This window comes from Larus michahellis, chromosome Z (genome assembly GCF_964199755.1).
Source record: "Larus michahellis chromosome Z, bLarMic1.1, whole genome shotgun sequence".
NCBI lineage: Eukaryota > Metazoa > Chordata > Aves > Charadriiformes > Laridae > Larus > Larus michahellis.
Window position 1 is genome coordinate 86,139,631 of NC_133930.1, and position 25,309 is coordinate 86,164,939.

Below are 25,309 nucleotides of genomic sequence, written 5' to 3' on the forward strand. Positions count from 1 at the left end.
GACTTAAAACTGACAAATGCCTCTCTCATATCACTGTGATCAAGTCTTCCACCTACCCTACGTGGAAAATTCTCTGTTGGTGGAACTGAAATAAAGCTGCACCTCCTCATAACCAGAAAATGATCTGTCTCTTTATATGATTATTTATATGTAAGTAGTTATTAGGATACAAGAACAGCCATAATGAAGGTCAGCAAAGATCCACCTAGCCCAGTGTCGTATTACAGATGCAAAAAGTGTATACAAAACATGGATAAAAAGGACAAGAGAAGGAAAACCTCATTGATATGAAACATTAATAATTTGGCCTATTTTACAGACTTGCTACCAAATAAAGCAATAATTTACTTTGTTACATAGGTGAAGCTACACATGGTTTTAGTGTAATTATCATTTAAGACAACACATTAAAATTATAACTTCATAATCACCCTCCCAAACATCGCTGCAAGGGTATTCTCATCAAGTCCAAATCCATGTCCAAGAACTAAAGGGACTTTAACACTATCCAAGAGCCAAATTCAGGAAAGAGAAGAACTTAAAAGCAAGAAGTGTGTGTATCAGATGCCTTTCTCTGAGTTGCCTCAAGATCAAGAAGATCCCAGTTAATCATGTTACTTTGGGCCCACGCAAAATGCAAACACCACAGAGACTGATTGAACATGCACGTCTAGTAGAGCACTCCACAGACGTGCAAGTCCACTGCACAGTTCAAAACATCTGCAGTTTCAGCTGCTCATCCTTCTTTGAACCCAGTCCCAAAACACCTCTAAAACAAGCCTGGGATTTTGGAGGGGAAGGAGCCTCCAATTCCATCTATTGGCTGCTCCATCCTGGAGCTTAGACTCAAAAGAAAGACCAGAAACACAAGGAAACAGTAAAGAGTAAGAATGTCCAAAAGCACAAGGAAGAAGCATGACCCGAGCAATTTTGGAACAATTACTCTTGAATTCTTTCCTACCCAGAAGGGCCATTTTAGCAGGAGGAGCCTGACTGACCAAATCTTCTGCAGCCTCTGACCCGATGCCAGCCAGGCAGATGTATTTGTGAGTCGCCTCAGGCTGAACAAGGAATCAAGGCTGGTGTCTAGCCACTATTTGTGAAGAAGCCGCCTCCCTCACCAGTTTCTCCTCTGTTTCCCATTTAGGTCAGCTCTGCTCCATTTCTTAAAGAAAGAAGATGAGAGACAGTGCCCGTAGAGTTTGGGATGGTCACACCTCTCAGCACGGAGCGAGGGAAATATTGAAGGCATGTTGCTGAAATGTTTGTCAGCTCCTGCTTAGCTCAGTAGGCCATTTTAGGCATCCCATTTGGAGGCGTCTGAGAGGTCCTGTCCTCATGGACCTCTCTGTGGAAGCAAAGGCATCTTCAGTTTCTCATGTACCTGCATCACTTCCTTGTTCTTCTCCTCCCCTGCTAGCTCACTGTCATCTCCTCTGGGCTGTTCCAAGTGTTTGGGGAGCTCAGCTGTAAACTACACCCCTGAACTGACCGAGTTCTTCAAAAAAACCCCCCTTTCAAACTTTTGGCGTGGATGGTTTCAGTGACCCAGTTTACTGAGCAGCTCCAGAAATGCTAGCACCAGCTCTGCCGAGGAAATGCTGAACTGAGAAGGGAAGACGAAAACAAGGTGTTAGCTAAGGGCTGCAGCGAGATGGAAACCCTCTTAAATCAGTTTTGCCACATGCAAAAAAGTCTGTAATTACATCATTAGGTGACTAAAGCCCAAGGTATAAACCTGAATCTGTTGACTCAGACACTGCCTACGCCTGGAGCTGACTAAACTCACTCGGTCTCTTACTTTTCAACATTAATATTCCCCAGACACTTAAAGATCTCTTTTATGTACATCCAGAAACTCCTTGTCTTGACAGGATTGAACAGCAGAGTGCCTATCTCACAGTAGCGCTAAAGTTAGCATGGAGACAATTAGTTGAATTGGAAACCTCTAAATTGTTGCAAATGATGGCCCCTCACTGAAATCACTTGCATGACAATACCCATTCTAAATTACCCGGATAATAATACTTCAAACTCACATATTTTTTTTCCCCTTCCTCATCTAATGATCTCAAACTACTTTACAAGCTTCCATAGAGTGGCAAAACGTTAACTTGTTCAAAGGACATAAAAAGTCCTTTGAAATCCCCTGAAGCCCAGGACTGAGCCCAGATTTCCAGCTCCTCCATTCCATTTTTTTAATTCAAAAGCCACTACCAGTCTATGCTCTTGTTCTAGGTTAGTCATATCATCAATTACACTGGGCTTTGGAGCACTGAATTGTCTGGAAAGGAAAACAGAATTCAATTATCGTAGCAAAATAAAATGTAGTAAAACTCTTCCTATGCCCAAGGTGCAAAACGATTCTTTAAGGTGTATGACACATAACCCACGCGTTCACTTCTCTTGAAGTTCAAAAGGAGTTGTTAAAAGAAAAAAAGACAACCATGAGCATTCAGATAATACAATTTACTAAAACACCAAAACAAGTGTTTCAAGAACTCTGACGCGAATTAAAACAAGGAAAGGAGATTCTCCATAATCTTACGATACAGGAAGAATACGTATGTGGAAGCCTTACAAAAGCCGTATACTGAAGTACAATCTATTTCTGCGGAACAAAGCAAGGCTGTTCAAGAGAGGTGCAGTGAATCTGAGCAACAGATTTCAGTTCAACATTGTAGTAGGAACACAGAGGGAAAAAAACTGCACAATGGGATTTTTTTCTCCTTTGATTCTGCCTCGTTGCTATTCAAATAAAGTGCACATGTGCTGCTTCGGTTTGAAGGAACACCGTAGTTATTCGGATCTCTGTGTCAAGCATTGTACCTGGGGGAGGGATGATGGGGGCAGGGAGGAGACAGGGAAGGAGGGCGAGGAGGGAGAGGGAGGACAGGAAAAAGCGTATGAAGATAAAATGAAACATCGCAGTTATTTTATTAAAAGTTCTATGGCAAGAATCCGAGATTGCCCCTAAAATACTCCCTCTAAATTATGCCTTCTGATACCTTGCTTGAAATCAAGTAGTATTAATCAAACAAAGGAAGGGCACTGGGGAAATCAGAAAGATCTAATGCAAGCAGTTAAAAGTGACATGACCTTCTGTAATGTCACTTGTCACAGACTTATATGCCGCACACTGGTAGAAGGTCTTGAAGGAGCCCGTTTCTTGGTACTGTCCCTTGAATGTAATACCAATACTGATGACATTTTAAAAAAAACACACGTAGACGGCTGCAAATATGGCATGTCAGCTACTTCATGGACAAACAGTAAGAAGACAATGTTTAAATGTTGCCAAGTAAGACCCTTCCTGTGCAAAACAGCCCCATTAAAAGCTCATTAATGAGAAGGAGCATGTGGCCCGATACCCGCCTACTGCCAGCCCTCCTGACCCATTCCCACCCTCTCAGAGGAACTCGTCCCATAAATACTGCAGGATCCATCATCCCCAGGAGGTGGACGAGCGTCAGTTCCTCCGCAGCAGGCTGTGAGGAGGGAGCACAACCACCGCACCAAGGGAAACCCCAGCACCCATGGGACAGAGCGCAGCCTCCTGAGGAAGCAGACGATCAGGTGCAACTGGCACTTATTCTACAGATCATCCGTTGACTAGCAAGCAGGATAGGATTTCTGAGAAAACAATTTGTTTTTTTGACTTCTGACCTCAACACCTGCAAAGTATGGTTGGATTCCAGTTATCTACAAGCACGTTGAATTGAGAGCCCACCACGAGAGACATTTAAAATATCTCCTGGATCTAAAGACCCTGTGGAAGAACGACACACTGAAACTTAACACCACTTTTAATGAAAGGTCCCTTCTCTTGGTTTCTCAAACAACATGTGCAAACCCCAAGTCACTCCATGACTTGTCTTCTGTTCTAATTTCTTTGGCTGATCCAACAGAAACACCTGCACAGAAGATACTTTGGTGTCTTTGCATGTTACCAATACCAGACATCTGCTCTGCACTAATACGCAAAATAAAGAAAAAACAAAAGGAGGGGCACTACCAGATTGCAGATAACCGTGATGACTGTTGTTTTAATATCTTCTGTAATGTGAAGCAATGTCCCCCCCCTCAACTCCGCCTCCCTTCAGGCCTTCTCTAGATTTGCTTATTTCTTACTTGATGTAGTTCTTCAAACATAGGGTTTTCAAATGAAAAACAAAAGAAAACACATTTTATGCTGTATCACATGTTATGGTGTCAAGATACTTGCAGACATTTCTGTTTTCACATAAAGGCATTAACGTTCATAAGACAAAATAAAAAAGAGAATGAGATGTGGTTCTGAATTAAACACGTTTTAGACGTGCAATGAATGCGATCAGAATTGCACTGTTTGGGACTGTTTGGATTTCATGTTAATTCATACTGTCCCGACATAAACTGTACCGTATGTTTGTGCGTGGCTCAATTCACTGTTTATATGTAAATGTAATATAAGACTGTGCAGAGTGTATGGATGAAGAGGGATGCACAAAACCTCTCGGGCTCTCTCAGGTCGTTTCCAAGTACTTGAAGCTGAAGCAGAGACGTCCATCGTCAATAAACCCGCCACAGCAGCAGCTCTGTGGTCATTTTCACAACATGACGTCTGCTTCTTCCATGGAGTTGTCGAGGAGAAACTTTACAGGAGACACGGCTTAATTAAAATGTCCACCTTTTTTTATACCACATTTATAAGGAAAATAAAAATCAAATGAACAGATTCTGATTTAATAGTGTAGTATATCTGGGATACAACCGATCCTGATTTATACTATCAATGTTTTGACCTTGGGGTATTTCATCTGCAGTAATAATCAAGATAACCGAAGCACTAGATGTAATAATAATTAGTGTGATAAGCTTGCCAGTAAGGTTGAATATATTGCAGTACAGAAGACAGCAGACTAAAAAGAAAATCATTAGTACTTTACTGCTAAAATACTTCCTGATTTTTACAGAGACACTCAAATACAATTATTTCTTCTTACAGAATGCATTTTCTTAGCTTATTCTGGGAAGTGCTCATGTTGTAATTTAGTCTGATTCTTAATAGGAAATGAGACTTTAATATGGCTATCAGCTGCCTTTTGATGCATGCTACTGATTACGCGCAGTTCTGTAATGTCAACAGCAGAATTTTTATTTACAGTATAATAAATTTCTTGGCAACATGCATGGGCAGTAAACACAGTTTATTATACGAGAACACGTAACCTTTTTCCTGTTGTCAGCTTTATATGCCCTCAATATTCAGTTGCCAATGTAGTTAAGACTAAGTAATTTTTAACATAAAAATGGCACGAGTAGTGGGCCTTTTTCTCTCTATTTCTTTCAGTATTTGGTTCTCATTTATTTTAGCTCTTTCTTGTATTTACACAATGCACTGTGAACTGGATATTGGGTGTTTATTTGAAGTATGTCTCCATCTAAAGGCTTCACCATGTACTGTACACTTGAAATGTCACATCTCTCAGAATGCTTCAGTTGTAGTTCAGCAGAATGGAAAAAAACACATTCTTTGCTCGATAAAATATCAATGGCACGTTTACTATGCAGGACTATTAAAAAGAACACCTTCACAAAATTCTGTGAGCTAGAATTCTGGGCCAAAATCTTCTGATAAACTATCTTATTAACAACACGATGGGGCAATATAGGTTTTCACTGTTATTACTACTTCTCTTGAAATAGTTTTCAGATTCTAGTAGGACCAGATACGCTTCTCTTATAAAACCGTGTTTATCCAAATAATTTTCAGCTTGTGGATCGGACACAATCTATTACATCAAATTTGGAGCTGACAAGCTTTTTGGTAGAAAAAAGCTGTGTTATGTATTTTATGTGGCAAGGTATGTAATACATGTATTCCTGTGATTTCAGTTAATTTTCTTTTTTTTCCAGGTATTGATACATTTTGGCAAATACATTAAAACTGCAGTACAACCCCAAAGTTCTTAAAGACTAGGCTGGATTAAGATGTGCTAAAGCAAAAGAAAACCAAACCAAAGGTGAATAAAAATCTCACATGACTGTAGGAATTTTTACTGGAAACTAAACTGATGTCAGTTTATATAATATCGATTATTTGTAATAGCCACTACAACCTGTCAAGTGAATCTTGTTGCCATGTAAATCTCAATGCAAATAAAAAAAATAAAATCATTAAAACAGCCTCATAGAAAAAATGCCTCTATGTGCAGTAAACTTCAATTTTACTTTAGATGCCCACAATATTGCAAGACACTAACTGAAAAAATGTGAAAAAAAGTTAAATTAAAAAATCAATTGGTTTACAATAGGAAAAATACAATTTCCCTAAATGCTAGAGATACTTAGGGTGGGGTTTGGCTTTTAGTGTTTTGTCTTCAGGTGACAAAAACCAGCCAGAATATTCCAGTTCTGTAGTGCATTTGCTTTTTATATCAGCCACCGGGGTGAGAACAGCCATGCACGGTTTTGTCAGGGGTTACTACGTACTCTGATACGGTACGTAAACCCCTGACGCGGGGATTGCAATTGCAGCACGGACCGTCTCGTCTCTCTTTTAACGGCAGCCCAGATGATAGCCACTTGCAGTATTACGTTCCATTTTGCTGCAGGAGAGAAACGTTGTCTGCCCAACTTATATCTTTATATAGTGTACTGCGTGGCTGTTAAATTAGTTCATAATGCATTTAAAATATTTATAGTACCAACATTTAGTTAAATAACCTTTATGTAAGATTTATGTTGATTTGTTCATTTCTCATTTAATGGCAAATTATGAAGAGCATGTTTCATAAAGATAATTCTCCATTTAAATTCAGCAGGCCATTAAATATTAAAATTATGTTTCTGATGCAATCTAGAGCAAATTTGTCCAGCTTCAGCGATTATTTGCACTCATAAAAATTAGACTTGATTAATAAAATTTAAATGCTTGATTAAGCTGACATTTTCATGTTTCTTTTCTGATTTATTTAAAAAAGCCGCTGTCCTGCAGCAGGGCACTATAGTGTCTTTTTCCTCCCCGACTATATGGATCGTATCGAGAGAACAAACAGCTGCGCGAGGACAGCAGACTGTTTAACACTCACGCACGTGTTGCCGGTGGTCTTTGTGCTGCGATCGCACCCAGACAGGCGACGACCTGTTCGCAAAAGCCTTTCTAACTTATTTCACTGGTGCCGGAGAGCAAGTTGGCGGTTCTGACTGATTTGGCAAAAGCAAGGCAGGCTGCGCGTTTTACGGGAAGCGCCTGGACTTTGCTGGGTGGCTTGGAGTGATGTGCTGATGGCCAAAGGGCTCAAGCAGGAAGAGAGTGAGAGTCACTTTCTAGGCTGAGGAGAACACGAGTCTAGTTAGTGGTTGGCAAATACAAGGTAAAATCCCTTCTCCACAATACTGAAAGTCATTCTACAAAAACAACCGTATCTTCCTTATTTTTAGAGGTGTTGTAAATCAGCCTAGTTTTACACACATGCTGTTCCACACCTAACGCTGCATTCTCCCACCAGCCCTCACACCTGGGGGATTCTGTGGCTGCTGCTGTTGCCGTCATACCGGAGGCAAAACTTGCCAGGAAAGTACGGTCAAAATGAAGTCAAGGTGTAATTCCCAACCTGACAACACCCTTTTCTATCATCTTGTGCAAATGACATATTCCACCTAGCTAGAATACAAGGACAATGATATTTACTTTTTGCTATAAATTCATAGCAAGAATTTAGTCCTCAGCTAGAAATCACTGCTGCCTCCCTGGCAGAAGAGAACTCCTGGACTTCAAGAACAAACCCCCCAGTACTGCACAGCCAATGGATCTGAGGCGCTTGGTGTTTGTCTTGTATTCATCTGCAGAGGCAACCTTTGAGACTCTTTAAAACTAAGAACTTTTGAACATAATGTGAAGAAACACAGAAAAATCAAGTTACTACCTTGTTTATTTGCTTGGTAACTCAGTTTTCAATTTGCAGGGAAACAGGTGGTTCAAGCCAAGCACCTTCCTGGTGGGGCTGGTTTCTGTAGTGTATGTAGACCAAAAGTGGCACTCTCTGCCCCAAAAAGGAGAAGGAACAAATGCACCAAGAGCTCTGACATACAGTGTTGTGTTGCCACCAGAAGAAATTGAGTGGTCTCTAATTAGAAAAGCTCTTCTAGCTGCAACTGAGCTGGGGTTGCAAAACCAACTCAAGCTTGTCATGCTTACCACCCTTTCTTGAGGAAAGCAAGAATCCAGTAAGATGGATATACTGGTAAGCATCCTTATTCCCATTCCACTATTGTTTGTCTTCATGTGGCAATTTCCAGAAGACACATAAACAAAAAAATCTTGAGTATACATGTCATATTGGAGGGCTATCTCAAAAGTACCCACAGAAACTGGTTAAAATCTCAAAATGAAAGGTTGTCTTTAACAAAAGTTTTTCTTCCATTCTCAAAATTTCATCCTAAGCATGTCCAGCTCTACCTTTTAATAGAAACATATACTCTAGAAACATAAGTCATCAAAGCCTATTTCACAAAAAGCTCCAGTGAAATTAAAAGATGTATTGTGCCATTTTATATCACTCTTACAAGATTAATAATATGTGTATATACTCTATTATACAGATTCATAAGAATTTGTGTATGGCACATTAACTCCCAGCTGCTCACCATCATTTTCTATGCAATGACATGTGCAACTTGAAACTTCAAGAGGAAATTAGCTATTTAATATTTCCTTAAAGGCTCTAAGTATTAACTATAAATGCAGGATGTGAACTGAAGTGATTAAACCTCTTCTCCATAGGGGTATGTATGGCAGAAGAACATTCCTAGGTAACTCCAGGCATGTGCATTGTTCTTCTATTAAATTTTAAATTGCTTGGAAAAAAAACCCCGCACAAATAATAGGCCAAAAAGAGAGAAAGATTAATATCTTCAGTCAGAGAATCACGGAGTAGCAGGGGCTGGCAGGGACACCTTAAGATCAAGTGCCCTACTCAAGCAGAGATCATTAAGTCCAACCCCCTACTCGAGCAAGGTCACCTCTGAGCAGGTTGCCCAGGATCATGTCCAGTAAGGTCTTGGATATCTCCATGGATGGACACTCCACAGCCACTCTGGGCAACCTGGTCCTGGGTGTGACCACACTCACAGTAAAAAAGTGCTTTCTTGTCTTCAGATGGAATTCTGTGTAGTTCGGTTTGTGCCCATGGATACTGTCCTGTCACTGGGCACCACTGAGAAGTGCCTGTCTCTCTCTTCTTTTGCTCCCTTTGGGTACTTAATACACATCGTCAGGATCCCCCTTGAGCCTCGTCTTCTCCACACAGAGCAGTCCCAGCTTGCTCAGCCTCTCCTGGGATGCCAGATGGTCTCATACCTTCATCATCTCCCCTTTGCTGAGCCAGTATACATCCATTGCGTGATGGTTGTGAGAGCAATCCCACCTTGTCTCCGTGATCATGCGTGCATGTAGCTGCACATTCCCATGATGCTGTGCACACTAATGCACAGGCACTTCAGGGAGAGACACCCTGGTGTGCTGGGTTCTCAAAAAGGGTGTGAGAACGTCTACCAGAGAGCCATCTCCTTATTTGTGTCCCTACACCTGGGGTGGGCCCCCTCTGTCCTGTTTGGTTGGTTTTGAGGCCTCCCCTGGGCACTTCACCCTGCATCCTTTGCTTGCCAACTCAGACCACCGCTTCCTCACTTGATTGTGGGTCATCATCACCTCCCTCTCCTATCATTTCTAGTTTAATGCTCTCCTCATCAGGTCGGCCAGCCTGTGGGGAAAGAAGATTTTGCCCTACTTGGTGAGGTGGATCTTGCCTCTTCCCAGCAGTCCTCAGTCCTCGAGGACTGCAGACTTACCTGAAGTCATGGCTAACTGGGGAGGTCCCCATGGACTGGAGAGTAGCAAATGTAGCGCCCATCTACAAGAAAGGCACAAAGGAGGATCCGGGAAACTATAGGCCTGTCAGTCTGACCTCGGTAGCAGGGAAGGTCATGGTGCAGATCATCTTGAGTGCCATTACAACTCATATAATGGACAAGCAGGGGATCAGGCCTAGTCAGCATGGGTTTAGGAAAGGCAGGTCCTGCCTGATGAACCTGATCTCCTTCTATGACAAGATGACCCCATTATTGGATGAGGGAAAGGCTGTGGACATCGTCTACCTAGACTTCCGAAAAGCATTTGACGCTGTCCCCCACAGAACATGGAAAAACTGGCGGCTCATGGCCTGGATGAGCATATGATCTGCTGGATCAAGCACTGGCTGGATGGGCGGTCCCAAAGAGTGGTGGTCAATGGAGTTAAATCCAGCTGGTGGGTGGTCACAAGTGGTGTCCCTCAGGGCTCGGTGTTGGGACCATTTCTGTTTAATGTCTTTACTTATGATCTTGATAAGGACATACGGTGTATCATCAGCAGGTTTGCAGATGACATGAAGCTAAGCGGGAGTGTTGATCTGCATGAGGAGAGGGAGGCTCTACAGAGAGACTTGGATAGATTGGACCGATGGGCCAATGCTAACGGTATGAGCTTCACCAAGGCCAAGTGCCGGGTCCTGCACTTGGGCCACAACAACCCCACGCATCGCTACAGGCTTGGGGCAGTGTGGCTGGAGAGCTGCCTGGCAGAAAAGGACCTGGGGGTTCTAATTGACAAGCGGCTGAGCATGAGCCAGCAGTGTGCCCAGGTGGCCAAGAGGGCCAATGGCCTCCTGGCTTGTATTAGAAATAGTGTGAACAGCAGAAGGAGGGAGGTGATTGTCCCCCTGTACTCAGCACTGGTGAGGCCACACCTGGAGTATTGTGTCCAGTTCTGGGCACCTCAATACGAGAGAGATCTCGAGGTGCTGGAGCGAGTGCAGAGGAGGGCAACGAAGCTGGTGAAGGGCCTGGAGAATAAATCTGATGAGGAGCGACTGAAGGAGCTGGGACTGTTTAGTTTGAGGAAGAGGAGGCTGAGGGGAGACCTCATCGCTCTCTACAACTACTTGAAAGGCCATTGTAGAGAGGTTGGTGCTGGTCTCTTCTCACAGGTCATTAGTGATAGAACAAGAGGGAATGGGTTCAAGCTGCAGCAGGGGAGGTTTAGGCTGGACATTAGGAAAAAATTCTTCCCAGAAAGAGTGGTCAGACACTGGAATAGGCTGCCCAGGGAGGTGGTGGAGTCACCATCCCTGAATGTGTTTAAGGGTTGTTTAGATGTGGTGTTGGGGGATGTGGTGTAAGGGAGAACTTTGTGGAGTGGGGTTGATGGTTGGACTCGATGATCCCAAGGGTCTTTTCCAACCTAAATGATTCTGTGATTCTGTGATCCCATAGTTGTACAAACCAAGTCCCTGTTCTCAGTATCAGCTGGTTGTTGACCTGCCAGATCTGTACTCTGCTCTTTCAGCCCTTCCTCCTTAATGGCAGGACGGAGGAGAAGATGACCTGCACTCTCTGTCTGCTACCTATTTAGACCAGGGAGAAGCAGAACTTGCAGTGTCACCAGAGGAGATGCAGTGCACTTGTTACAGCAGTTAAGCGTTATGGCCCAACAGCTGAGAGACTGTCACAGTTTGTCCTAATTGTGGTTGTCAGGATACCATACACAGGGGAAAAAATAAATTGATAACTATGCAAACCAGGTTTCACTCACAATACGGCGCGTTCCAACCACACAATCAACTGTTTCATCTCAGGGAAGGGGACAAGAGCAGCTGGAGAGTGGGAACATTTTTAATCACTTTGAGGGATTATCTGACCATTCCTTAAGTTAGGCAGCTCCAGCAGGCAGTCAGAACACAGCCTGAAGTAGAAAAGCAGGAAAAAAAAAAAAAAAAAAAGATTTTTTTCCACCAACTTCAAGCAGTTCTAATAACTGTGACTTTTGCTTAGAAATAGAAGTGAAAAAAAGACCCCAGACAGCAGTGCTGCTGTTTTCTCCAAGCTACAAAGGTGAGTTTTTTTGTACAACACATTTGAAAACATCAAAATATTAAGTAGTTTCTTAAAAAGACCAAAAAAAAAGCTTTAAACCCCAGCATACTTTCTCCTAGTTTGGATATATCTGGAAGTCTTTCAATTGCAGCTGCGTGGGATGAACTTTTCTGTGCATCCCTCTAATATAAGATGTGATCCGGCGTTCCCAGAGAGCCAAGGCTGCTAGGAAATAACCCAGTCCTTTGCTCTCTCCCTCCATCCCTGTTCTCCCCGAGTATCCCGAGCGGTCTGTTGATGAGCCATGCCCCGATACCCTCTGCCTGCCACAGCCACAGGGCTGTCAACGCGTAGGGGCATCCCCCCCATGCTGCTCCCCACCCCACGGACCCCACATGGGCGACAAGGAGCAGAAAGCTGGCAGTGGTTGATACCTTTCCTCTCCCCTAGAGGATGTGAAAAAGACGCGTGAAAAAAAAGGCAGGGGAAAAAAAAAAATAAAAGCAGCAAGACCCACTCGGTTCTCGTCTTGCGCGTTTTAGGTGGTGATGGTTTAAGATGAGAGCGGCAGTTGTGCTGAAAATAAATTATTTCGTGAGGTCAGGTATATTTCGGAGTACGATTATGAGGAAGTGCAAGGACCCTTAGAGACAGCAGCTAGGTAAGCTTCAGGCAAAAATGTTACTGCAAAATTCAGAGGAAAACATTAAGAATGCCATTTTAGCGACTTTTTTCCTTCCTTAGTATTGGAAGGAGATATTTTTTTGGTGATTTTTTTATACCTGCCACATGACTCAATGCCAGAAGTTCATTTATTTTAGATCAGTCTGAATTCTCGCAGTTTCATTTTGAGACCCGTCCACTAAATCTACATCTATCTGCATCTGCTTACGCCAACATTTAATGCAAGACTGTGTTTGGTGAAAGTGTTTCTTTCAGAAACACAACTAATCTCATCTAAATATATAAAAAATAGGGAATCCAATGCTTCTCTTTGAAGACTGTACCAGTGTTCAACTAAAACCACAATGACGATCAATCCTACAATGAGAGTCCAGTTGAATCCAAGAAAGCAATAATGTCTAATACGCCACTTCACCTCTCCATCGGACTTTCCAACAGTCTTATGCCCTATTAGTAAATGCACTTGGGGGTTCCCCTTTCCCCAGCCTTATTTAATTTTTAATTCAAGAAAGGATTTCCACAAATAACTTAGGAGTCAGAGTAAATGGCAAAATAATGATACGCACACTCAAATGAGCAGCGCAGGCTCATGTTACGTGAGAGTAACCCATACCATTTGGCAGGTGAATTATTCCACAAGAAAATAGGTTCCAAATGACTTCAAAGAAACTATTGCCCAAGAGGACACCGCAAAGAACACCTTCACAGAATCACAGAATGGTTTGGGTTGGAAGAGACCTTAAAGATCATCTAGTTCCAACCCCCCTGCCCTGGGCAGGGACACCTCCCACCAGCCCAGGTTGCTCCAAGCCCCATCCAGCCTGGCCTTGAACCCCTCCAGGGATGGGGCAGCCACAGCTTCTCTGGGCAACCTGGGCCAGGGGCTCACCACCCTCACAGCAAACAATTTCTTCCTGATATCGAATCTAAATCTACCCTGTTTCAGTCTGAAGCCATTACCCCATGTCCTATCGTTACACTCCTTGATCCAGAGTCCCTCCCCATCCCTCCTGTAGGCCCCCTTCAGGGACTGGAAGTGGCTCTAAGGTCTCCCCGGAGCCTTCTCTTCTCCAGGCTGAACACCCCCAACTCTTTCAGCCTGTCCTCACAGCAGAGGAGCTCCAGCCCCCCCAGCATCTTTGTGGCCCTCTGCTGGACCCATTCTAACACGTCCGTGTCCCAGCAAGGATGAATTAAGGCTGGTCCATCTGCCATATCCAGACAGAAACTCAGTGATGACTATTTCATTGACCTGCAGAAGAGCGCGCTCCCTAACGCCTGAACTGGTAAGACAATCAATAATTGTTATCTTGTAGGGATATTACAATGGAAACTAACTCTTCTGAGCTACTTTTGAAGGTCCCAAATTTAAGTATTTTCCATAGGCACAAAACAAGTATAAAGTGCATACAATTTTTAACTACGTTTGTCTAGTGTTAATTGAGTAAGAAAAGTTAATAAATTTATTTATCTTTTTGTCTTATCATTAGCTTGATGATTTCAGAGTAACTTCTAAAGACAGATGATATTCCTAAAACAAGTAGTCAATGATTTCACTGGGGCACACAAGAAATCTCTGGAGACCTGGGAACAGAAGCCAGATCACGCGAATCCTGAAGCATTCTCCAGCCACTAGGAAACACTGCTTAATTAATTTAGTTAATATTTACACTCTGCATAGGAAAACAGAAATATTTAAATGACTTCTAATCTAATGATACTGTGCTAATGACCTGAGCTAAGGACTTGTGAAATTATTGAAGATTTGTGACTTAATTAGAAAGGCATCTGATAAGTCTGCAGATCAATTCATAGAAGACAGATGCTCACCATGACAATAACCAAGCTCAATTCATTAAAAATGAGGTCCCAACTTATTTGTGACAAACCTAAACAAAAAATAGTAATTAACGGCACAGATATCAAATATTTGGGATGAACATGATTGGTTGATATAAGCTGTATGGCTTGGTCTGAAGCAGTCTCAGCAAGAGGAACATTTTTAGAGCAGCATTTGGTGTCCTCAACAGAGAGCCCATCAACAGCTTCATCATTTTCTTAGAAAAGTTACATGACCCAATTAATCTTCACAGGCAGGTGGTATTTCAGAGAGAAATGAAGTGTATTGCGGCTCACGAGTGAAATCTCTCCTTTCACAAGGGATTTCAGTTACTCATAAAATCTTCAGGTTGAGAAGCTTTAAGCATTTCAGGCAGCAGGAGACTAAAGGCTGTGATTTAAGTAATGCATCTTTAAAATCTTGATCTTAGGGTTTTTCCATAAATGTAACAACTTTTGGGATTAGGGAATACCTCTATCATCCCCACCCTTAATTTCAGATGACCCTTGGAAGCAAAACAGTCTTAGTAATACTTGGTAATACCAGTGCCAGGATCAGAGCTGTACCGGTTCTTCTGGTCACTAATAATTGCAGCTGCTAGACGTTCGGGTCATGGGATCATTCAGGCTGGAAGGGGCCTCCAACCTCCTGCCCAAAGCAGAGTCAGCCAGGAGGTCAGATCAGGTTGCTCAGGGCTTTATCCAGTCAGGTCATGAAAACTTCCAACAGCAGCTGCGCAATTTTCCTGGGCAGCCTCTTCCACTGCTTAACAATTCTCATGGCAAACACAGTTCTCCAGTCTGAACCTCTTTTGTTTCAAATTATGTTGTCTCTTCTACCACACATCACTGTGAAGAGCCTGGCTCCACTTTCTTGATAGCCTCCCCATAGGCAGTGGAGCGCTGCTCTTCAGGTCGCCTGAAGCCTTCTCTTCTCCAGGCTCTTTCAAGCCCACGTCCCTCAGCTTCTCCTTACAGGGCAAGGGCTCAAGCCCCCCCTACCACCTTGGCAGCCTTCCATTGAACTCACTCAGGTTAATCAATGTCTTTCTTGAACTGGGGTGCCCAAAACTGGACACCATTGCAGATGCAGTCTAACAAATGCTGAGCAGAGGGGATAATCGCTTCCCTCGATCCACTGGCTGTGCTCCTGTTAACGCAGCCTGGGGTGCCGGAGATCCTCTCTCCTGCTGGGGCACACTGCTGGCTGACGTTTACCGTTCTGTCTTCCAAGATGCCCAGGCCCAATTCAGACAGCTGCTTCCCAATGAATCCCCAGCCTGTATCACTGCAAGGGGTTATTCCTCCCCAAGAGCAAGACTTCACATTTTTCCTTCTTGAACTGGCTCATTTCTACAGCCTGCCTAGGTCTCTTTGACTGGCAGATCTAGGGTATCAACTGGTCCCCCGCACTTGGTGTCACCCAAAAAAACTTGATGGGAGTGCACTCTGCCACCTCCTACAGGTCATTAATAGAGACATTAACCAGGACAGGTCCTTGGGCACTCTGGTACTCCACTTCTTACCAACCTCCATTAACCACTATCCTCTGAGACCAATTATCTAACCAATTTTGTTTTTTTCACACCCCTCCAGTTATCTATCCAGATCGTAATATCCTAGACAGCACACTGCTTTTGGGATATGAATACTGATACAAATACCAAATTCATAAGGCTCAGCAATAAAATACATGCAAAATCCTTAAGCTTCGTGAATACTAGAAAATTTGCACAGCATAGAATACAACTTCAAATTTTCATATGTACTTCTGAAAATCTGAACCATGCTTTTATTATTAATAAATCTCAGTTATTAGTAAATGTTTCCTACTTTATATCCCAACTACATGCATTTAATTAAATGACGGCATTAGATAAGGAGAAGAAAATAAGAAGAGGCTTATATTAAGCTCAATGAATGGTAACATATTAATAATAAACTCTGAAATACAATATAAAAAGATACACTCTGAAACTGTTAACAAATTGGAATCATTTTAATCTTTAACTTCAATATGTGGGGGGTAAAAAAAAAAGCAACATAAGGACATAGCCACACAAAACAATTTTAAAAGAATTTGCCTCTCCTGACCACTAAGCCTCTCATCCACACAAACTAGATTCTGAGGACAGTACATGTTCTACTGTATTTTTACACAACATTTTGAACAAACCCAGGCACATTTATTGGACAGCTGGAGAAAAATTAAATTGCGGGTGGGAAAATTGTCCGTCGAGCATCGTGAACCGAGACATTTTCAAAAAGATGTCATATTTAAACTCAGTTACAAAATTTTATCTAGTTAAAAAACGAAAAGGACATGCATGCTCTTGAAGTAGAGCAGACTTACTGTATCATGTTGCCTGTTATCTTTCCCTGATATGATCAAGAAGTAGTTCCATGCCAGCAGCAACAACAAAGCCAGTGGTATCATGTAGAGCTCAAAGTTCCAGACCACAAAAAGAAAAAGCTGGAAGACAGAGCAGGAAAAAAAAGTGATCGGAATCTGCATTACATTAAACTCTTGTGCACAGTTAAGACCAATAAATTAAAACAATTCTAAAGAAGCCTACCTCTCCTTAGGCAGGAAAGTTGTTTAACCACTTTGCTGACCAGCCACTTACCTGTATGGAACAACCAAGGCACTTTCCATTGTTTCGTACCTTAATTCTTGCAAAGGAAAATTGATGTAGTGTAGTGTAAGAGGAAAATTAATTGTTCTCTCATAAAATAATGCTTATGTGGACAAAATAATGCAAAATAGCATAAAAATAAGATCACAATTCAAGAAAGAAAAGGTTAGTTATTTCCACGGATAAAAATTAATTTGCTGTTTTGATCAAAGAACTTGGTCATTTTGTAGTAATGTCACACAAACGAGAAGAAGAAGTGAACATCGCAACTAAATCTGAAAAAATCTTTTGCATAGAAAACTAGCAAAAAATCACACTAAAAGGTAAAATTGTACAACTGTTCTACTGAAAGCACAGTAAAACAGTACTGACCACAGATTAATTGAAAATGGGATTAAAAGGAATCCCAGACTGGCTGGGGTTGGCAGGGACCACTGGATATCATCCCATCCCACCCCTGCCAGAGCAGGGTTACCCAGAGCAGGTTGGACAGGATGGTGCCTCCAAGTGGGTTTGGAGTATCTCCAGAGCAGGAGACTCCACAGCCTCTCTCAAAGAAAGGAGTTTTTCCTAACATTGAGACGGAATTTCCCGTGTTCCAGTTCGTGCCTGTTGCCCCTTGTCCTGTTGCTGGGCACCACTAAGAAGAGCCTGGCCCCATCCTCTTGCCACCTGCCCTGTAGATATTGACCAACATTGCTGAGATCCCCTCTCAGTCTCGCTGACAAGCTACCCCTTTGAAAACTTTGAATTGTGGAAGTGTTTCCTCAAAACACCTCAAGCACTCCAAAGCTGGAACCTGGCAGGAGCGTGGCCAGGTTACAGCCCCCAGCGATGTGCACCTCAGTACCTGGGGCTGCTCTCCAATGCTGAGGCCACTCGGGCATTGCAGACCAGGAGGAACCCATCCCCACCACCAGCTCTGCCCACCACGGCTCCCTGTGACAAGCTTCATGCGTGGGGCTTCAGCCTCAGACCCATCAAGCAGGACAGAGATGACTGTTTCGGAGCCTGGAAGTCCACAGCATTTGTCAGAGCCTGTAGGTGTCTGGCAGAGACACGTCCAGCTACATACTGTTCCCTGCTGGTGCTGGTACAAAATTATGGGTTTGCAGGAAAGAACTAAAAATATTTGAGGTCAAAGTAACCCCATTTTTACACGCAGTTTGCCCTACGAACAAACCCCCCTTTATTTTAGCCAGCTCTAGCCATAACTTTGGTTTGTTTTCTTCTAATACAACAAAAACCAAACATGAAAGTATTACAGGAAATCACACTGCATACCACAGCTGGGTGTACACCCAGAAATCTTGCTAGGCCTTTTTCAGCCAAATAGTTAAGCTGCTGAATATTTGCATTTTTAATACCTACTAAAATGAATGAAGGTGGTGCACCACAGAACGAGCAAACCTAAAGCAGTGCCAATGCCCAGGTAAACTAAAAACGGGCTCATTTCCCCAAATCAGTCACCAAGGGGTACATAAAGATGAGTAAAAATAAAGTGGGGATTTTACTAGTCTTCCGTTGGATCTTTGTTTAGAGTCAAAAAAAAAAAAATGCTCTTATCAAATACGAGCTCCTACGTAAAAGAAAAAAAATCTGTATTTTAAGTAATCCCCTCTCTCAAGATCAGCCAACTTACCTCACCTCCCTACTTTCTACCGCTGAATGCTTTGTATATGGGAGTCCTGCGAGACTGCAAGACAAACACAATACGTACTGAAAGGCCTGAAAAAAGCAGTGTGTGTGACATACATAAGAGGATATTGGCACTTCTAACAGTTAATATTTCATTTGAAAGAAAACTGCCTTTTTTAGGTTGTTCAGTTTAAAAGGAAATCTGTTAGAAATGGTAATGAATAAGAAGCAAACAACCGCTCATGGAATTTGAGTGTTCATCTGTGAGCTTGCTAACTGCCCTTCTGAGAGCAAGATCTACAGGGACTTGTTGTGGTAAATTTGACGTAGCCAACTTAGAACAGAATTCTCATCTCAAAAGAAAAGCACATAACCCCCAGAAACACCCTGAGTCAATGGATGCACGCTGAAGGGAGCTCTGGAAGTCAACAAACAGCACCCAAGTACCGGAAAAACAAATAGCAGAGACTACCTGTTGAGAAACGGCAATGCATAGAGTCTTTCTGATGGTCCCATCTGAACTTTGGTTAGAAAGACAGAAAGAAAATCAAGTAACATCCACACAGTTCCCGGCTTCGAGAAGAAGGCAGCAACCTAGCCAGACTCAGGAGACACGGACCTGACCCGAGACTGAGAAACATGGTCATCACGTACCCAGTGCTACAGATCATCAATGGGTTCTCATCCAAACGCTCCTCACTTGAAGTTTCTAAGTGTCAGATAATCTCTAAGAGTATTAATTCCTTAAAGTACTGTACTCTGTAGGCCAGTAAAATGTTATATTAAGATACTGTTTCATGACTTGCATGGACACACCTTTCGAAAATGAGGATACTACACCAGCTACCTCCTACAGATGATTTCACTGACCTGACAGCTTCATTTCCATCTAGTCTGGCTGAATTTTAACCAGTTCCTCCTTCCAGGCACCTGTCTCAGGCAGGCACTAGGAAAACTGGGACTCTGTATGTGCAACACAAACGAGACGTGAGCTGTGCAAGAGCAGGAGAAACGGCCTCGCTGTCCTCCCCAGAGGAGAAATGCACTCACAAAACGCACCTCGGAGAAAACAAGCAGATTCTCAGTATCAGACAAAACTTTTAAGTAAACATGAGCAACCCTGGAAACTGGTGCAGAGCAGCAAGAAAATCCAGGGGCTCAGTTCTCCGCCATAAGGGGTCTGATATAGCTGAGGGAGAGGGAAGAAGGGAAGTGGTATGTAGAAAACTTCATGCATGAAGGGGAGGAAAACCTACATATCCAACCATTAAAGAAGTACAGGGAAAAAAAATCCAGAAAAGCGAAGGAAGGAGTATAAAAGGGCAGTTCTGGGACTTGCCCATGCCTATAAAGCATCCAGTGGAACATGGACTGTGTCTGGTACGATCTCTTCCAAAGAAATAATGGCTCTAACTCTGTCTAAAAAAAGGATACTCATCACTACTGAAACAAGCCAACTATTTTAAGGGAGGAGTGGGAGTCTCAAAGGTTACAGTTTAATATAGCTGCCATTTCCTACACAGAAGACTATAAGGGAGGACTCTTTTTCTTCTCCCCCATGAGATCAAGATTTTCAGAGTCACAGGCATGAACTGGCCATTTACAACATCACATCAGTTGATACTCTTAGTGAGAGACACAGGCATTAAATGATCATTCAGGGAGACACATGACACTATCCCTGGTGTACAACACTTCAAAAAATAATTTAAGTTAGAATATTGAATATCCTATTCTTTTGCAAACTACAGTATATTTTAAAAAGAAATCTCATCCAAAATGATTAACACTTCCTACTGTTCAGAAAAAAAGCCTGCCCTTTCAGACTAGCAGCTGTGGATCATTAGCTTTCCAGTGATGAGATGTGTTTGATGAGTATTTTTCTTTCTAATTAAGAGATGAGATTCTCTATTTGACTCTCTCTTCAGACAGAAGTGAAGAGAAAGATTTCTGCCTATGTGGAAAGGCCATATTCTACAGAACAATTATTTCAGATTTCTTTTTATCTACCTCCACCCAATTTCATTTCATTTTTAACAGAACCCTGTTTGCACCCACAGACTTCACAGCATTAACCCCTTTGTTTCCCACCTCTTTTTATTTTGCCTTTTGCCTCTGTTTTGACTGCCAGCAGAGGAGAGCACATACAAAAAAGGAGCACTCCATGCAGGAGACACTGACCCGTGTCCTCCGGTGCAGGAGCACGCAGAGCAGATCATAGAATCATAGAATGGTTTGGGTGGGAAGGGACTATAAAGCCCACCCAGTGCCACCCCCTGCCCTGGGCAGGGACACCTCCCACCAGCCCAGGTTGCTCCAAGCCCCATCCAGCCTGGCCTTGAACCCCTCCAGGGATGGGGCAGCCACAGCTTCTCTGGGCAACCTGGGCCAGGGGCTCACCACCCTCACAGCAAAGAATTTCTGCCTCACATCTCATCTCAATCTCCCCCTTTCAGTGTAAAACCCTTCCCCCTCGTCCCACGGCTCCCCTCCCTGATCCAGAGTCCCTCCCCAGCTTTCCTGGAGCCCCTTTAGGGACTGGAAGGGGCTGGAAGGTCTCCCCGGAGCCTTCTCTTCTCCAGGCTGAACCCCCCCAGCTCTCTCAGCCTGTCCTCCCAGCAGAGGGGCTCCAGCTCTCCCAGCATCTCCGGGGCCCTCCTCAGACGAGGAGGCGGGGCTGTGTGTACCGCTGCTTGAGAACTTTCTGACAAGAACTAGAAACTGCTCACTCCATGGAAATGCCTGGGTTCAGTGAAGGTCACAGGAGCGAGTGTTAAGATGTTCCCCACTGACACACGGGGAGCTTCCCCAAACCTGCAGCCTCACAGCAACCTTGATATGTGGATTATTTTGAGGCAAAAACATAAAGGGGGCTTGACAGGACACCAGCCCTTCAGTTCCCCCAGGTTCCTGCTGGTGGTGATGGGGAAAGGAACATCTCTGTAGGTGACGTCCAGCCCCAGGTGGACACAAGAGCTGTTGAGATTTGCATCAGTGGCATCCCGAGTCATGGTCTGCGCCGCACCAGGCAGCACGGTGGGATACAGCCATTCCCACCACCGCCGTGTCGCTCAGGGCATGCCCCTCGTGCCGCAGCCCCCTCTCCCAGGTGGGGCTTCCTCCGATCATTTTCAAAGCGGATCCTTACAGCCTCACGTACGCACTACCTGTCTCCTTGCATTATACGCATTACCCAACTCCTGACTGCCCTGGAAACACAACAGTTTGCTGCATGGCTTTTTGGCACGGTGACAAACAGAGCCCACGTCTGCAGCTCCAAACACTGCGCTCTAATCGCAAGATCATCCATCTGCCCTTTAAGCTTAAAAGGACAACTGTATTTCCTGAGGCTTTGTCCCTTGGAGGTGTTCTCAGGAGACTAGAAAGGATGAAAGATAACCCACATATCTGCATGGAACAGACTCTCTGCTAAGTGCTGCAGGTTTTAAGGCTCCAGTAAAATCCTGCACGGTGTTTATCCTACAAAACACTTGAAAATACTTTTCATTTTACCTTGGAGAGCCAGTAGCCTCTTCCATTACAAAACTAGTCAGTTACCCCCGGCGATCGCGGCTCCTCTCATCTTGTAAGGCACTTCTATTAAAAAAAATTAAAAAAGGAAGTATTTCCTTTAGCTGTATCAGATCTCAAACACGCTAGCATTAATGTAAACACTTGCGGGAATCCATTTCAAACGTGGTGCCCTCATTCAGGCAAGTCTGGAAGAAATGTGCCTTTTGAACGTAGTCGAAAGCATCCTCCAACAGTTTTTCTCAGCAGCCTTGCAACTCCACTTCCAATGGCCTGAGTGCCAGGAGAAGGCGCACTCTGAACAATCTGAGTCTAAAACACATTATCTGTTACTCTGTTTCTTTGAATAGGCAAAAGTCAATTTGAAAATAGCAAAAGCATGGAAGGCGTAAACCAAATACAGAATAAATTTCATGTCATTCCAGGCTGCACTCCTTTGACAGATTTCCAGTGCAACCCTAGATTAGTGTTGGTTCTCCTTTTTACATGCCTGAGGTCTTGGTATTCTGAGAAATACTGAATAATTAGTATTTTTGATCCTATAAAAACTTTTCCTTTAACTCAGAATCAAATTTATAGGATGTCCTGCATCTTCTCTCTCTCTGCTGGAATTCGAACAGTCACGTTCACTGCAATCTAGATTTTTACTGTCGTTCTCTCTATTTATTTCATGTAGAAGTAGAAAGTGGAGATACTTCCATGATAAATGATCTTAGACTGAATGAAGCATTATATTGAACCCAGTCTCGATGAGGCTTTTGGTGTATTGAAAGACCTATGGTAGCTCTCGTTAGAGCACTTGGGTCCTGTATCTAGAAGAACAATCAGCCCAAAAAATTCCATTTCTTACTAGGTAGGACATCTCTGGTCATGGCTTTTCCATGCCAATAACCTGTACAACAAACTTTCTATTACATCTCACTTCTTTCGTCTAAGCATGGTGTATCGCTGGTTATCAAGGAAATAAGTCTGGCAATCACATATGACTCACTCGATGTGCTTCAAAAACCCGGCTTGTTTTTGAAACCCATCTACAGCTAGACAGACTTCTTTCACCCGAACAGCCTTCAGGATGATATTATTGTCCAACCACATCATACTACAAGCTACCTGAGTCTATATAAGATTGTCACCACCATAAAAGTTGTTCCAGTTAAAAGCTTGAAAATTTTACTTTCATTTTTGTTTATTTTTTTCCTTAAAACTTTTAACTGTCGTTTCACATCATCTTCCAGAAGTGCAATGACTTTGCTTTGAGAATGCTGACAATTCCAAGAACGCGAACCCCAGAGTGTGAATGTAGCACCGTTTTAAACAGCACGTGGATTACTGAAATAAAATTCACGTTGCTGTAACCAGTTTCACGTAGCAAAAGTTGGGTGAAAACACAGATGACACCCAACCCCTCTACCATAAACATTTACAAAATGTGGAGTCTCTTCGGTCATTTTTTTCCCTTCACTTAAGAGTTTCTGAGCAGCATTATTACAGCTGTAGGATTAGCTGCCAGGTTAAAATCAGAGGGGGAAAATACGGTTCACTGGGGCCACTCCCATACATGCAGCCTCTTGCCGTTCTCAGGGCACTTCAACACAGACTTGTTCTCTCAGACCACTCAAATACAGACAAACTAAGGGAAACTGATAGTCTTTTCCCCATGAGCAATAACACCTGGCATCAAGTACGAAATGCCCAACTAGAATACATTAGATCAAAAGGGTGTCTGAGAACAGGGATATTAGGTTATCGAACCTCTGTCCCGTTTCAATACCGCATTTTCTGAACAATACCCAACTGCTTACTGAACGCCCCATGCCTTTGTTTCAGCGACATTACCTAGAAGGCTGTTCTACACATCACTATTTTCCAAGCAAAAAAGTGCTTTTAATGCCTGTCCCCAGATTGACTTTGCTTTCTTTTAATATATAAATCTTAGGTTGACCTACTCTTTTTCGCACAGTTCTGCTGAGAGGGGTAGCCACGAGCCGTAAGACTCAAGCCATTCTGTAATTCAAAGTGTCCAATTCTACTCTGGGTCTTTAAAAAAGATGCACGTTGGGCCTCTCCCCATTGCACACACCTCTCCCTGTCCTGGAAATCAATCACATCCTTGCCAATTTTAAAATTCCTTAAAAATTGGCTAACAGATACAGAACGACACATGCCATTTCTGTTGCAAGTGTTACACTATGAAAGATATTTCTAAGAAGTACATTTCACGTAATTATTTACCTTTTTTCGCACACACAGATCTATGTCACAAATCTGTGTTTATGTTCCTTTTACACAAAAATTTGGAATCTGGCAGATTTCTCCCCTGTTACAATTGCACTGCTATGAGGGTGGGACTGTTGAAAGTGTAAATGTATGTGTCGCTTCAGACAAAAAATCCAAAGTGTTGACTTTGTGAGAAGTGTAAAATCACAACACGGATCACACTAGATAACTACAGCTATTTATGCGCGAGGCAGTGCCCCCTTCCCTTCTTACAGCTTGAGCTCCTGAGCAGGGGCTGAGGGGCTCTGAACCCGCCTCCTGTTCCTCCCAAATTCCTGCGGGTAGTAAAATCAAATTGTCCGTCAAAAGTTACTAAGTTGGGCACAGGGGAAAAATATTTGGTATCTTCTGTAGCTTACTGAGAATGGCTTCACTGTAGGTCTGCTGTAGTCCAAACAGCAGACATACTCTCCAGACATCCTTTATGAAAGCTGTTCCAAATACTGTGTTTTCATTTACATCCCGTACTGCACCAGATTAACTTTTTCTTAATTTGCTCCCTTATCCTCTGCCCATTTTTGCAGATCGAGGACAATCATTCAGCATTTTAAGGCAAACACTATAAAAAGTTTAATAGGGCAGTCACCATTACCCAAACCAATAGAAATAGTCACCATTACCCACCAGAACACTAGAAATTTAAAGACTTGCAGGCTTACTTTTTCCCAAGAAAAATAAGTCACATACTTTAAAAAGCTGAATTTGAAGTCCTTAAACTTCACAAATGTGTAAATTGTGCTCACCTTTATTGGTACTACAGAAAACCGAAATGACCCCCTCCTCATCAATCACTCATAAATAGCCACCAT

General features: G+C 43.0%; 1 protein-coding gene across 4 annotated transcripts in view; it reads right to left on the reverse strand.

Moving 5' to 3' along the window:
• The window catches only part of MCTP1 (multiple C2 and transmembrane domain containing 1), a 286,934-nt gene that overhangs the window by 39,253 nt on the left and 222,372 nt on the right, over window positions 1-25,309 (reverse strand). For all 4 annotated transcript variants that reach the window (XM_074569628.1, XM_074569629.1, XM_074569630.1 and 1 more), the window contains one exon: window positions 16,772-16,891. In XM_074569628.1, coding sequence (XP_074425729.1) covers window positions 16,772-16,891 — 120 coding nt within the window. The remainder of the gene's footprint in view (window positions 1-16,771; window positions 16,892-25,309) is intronic.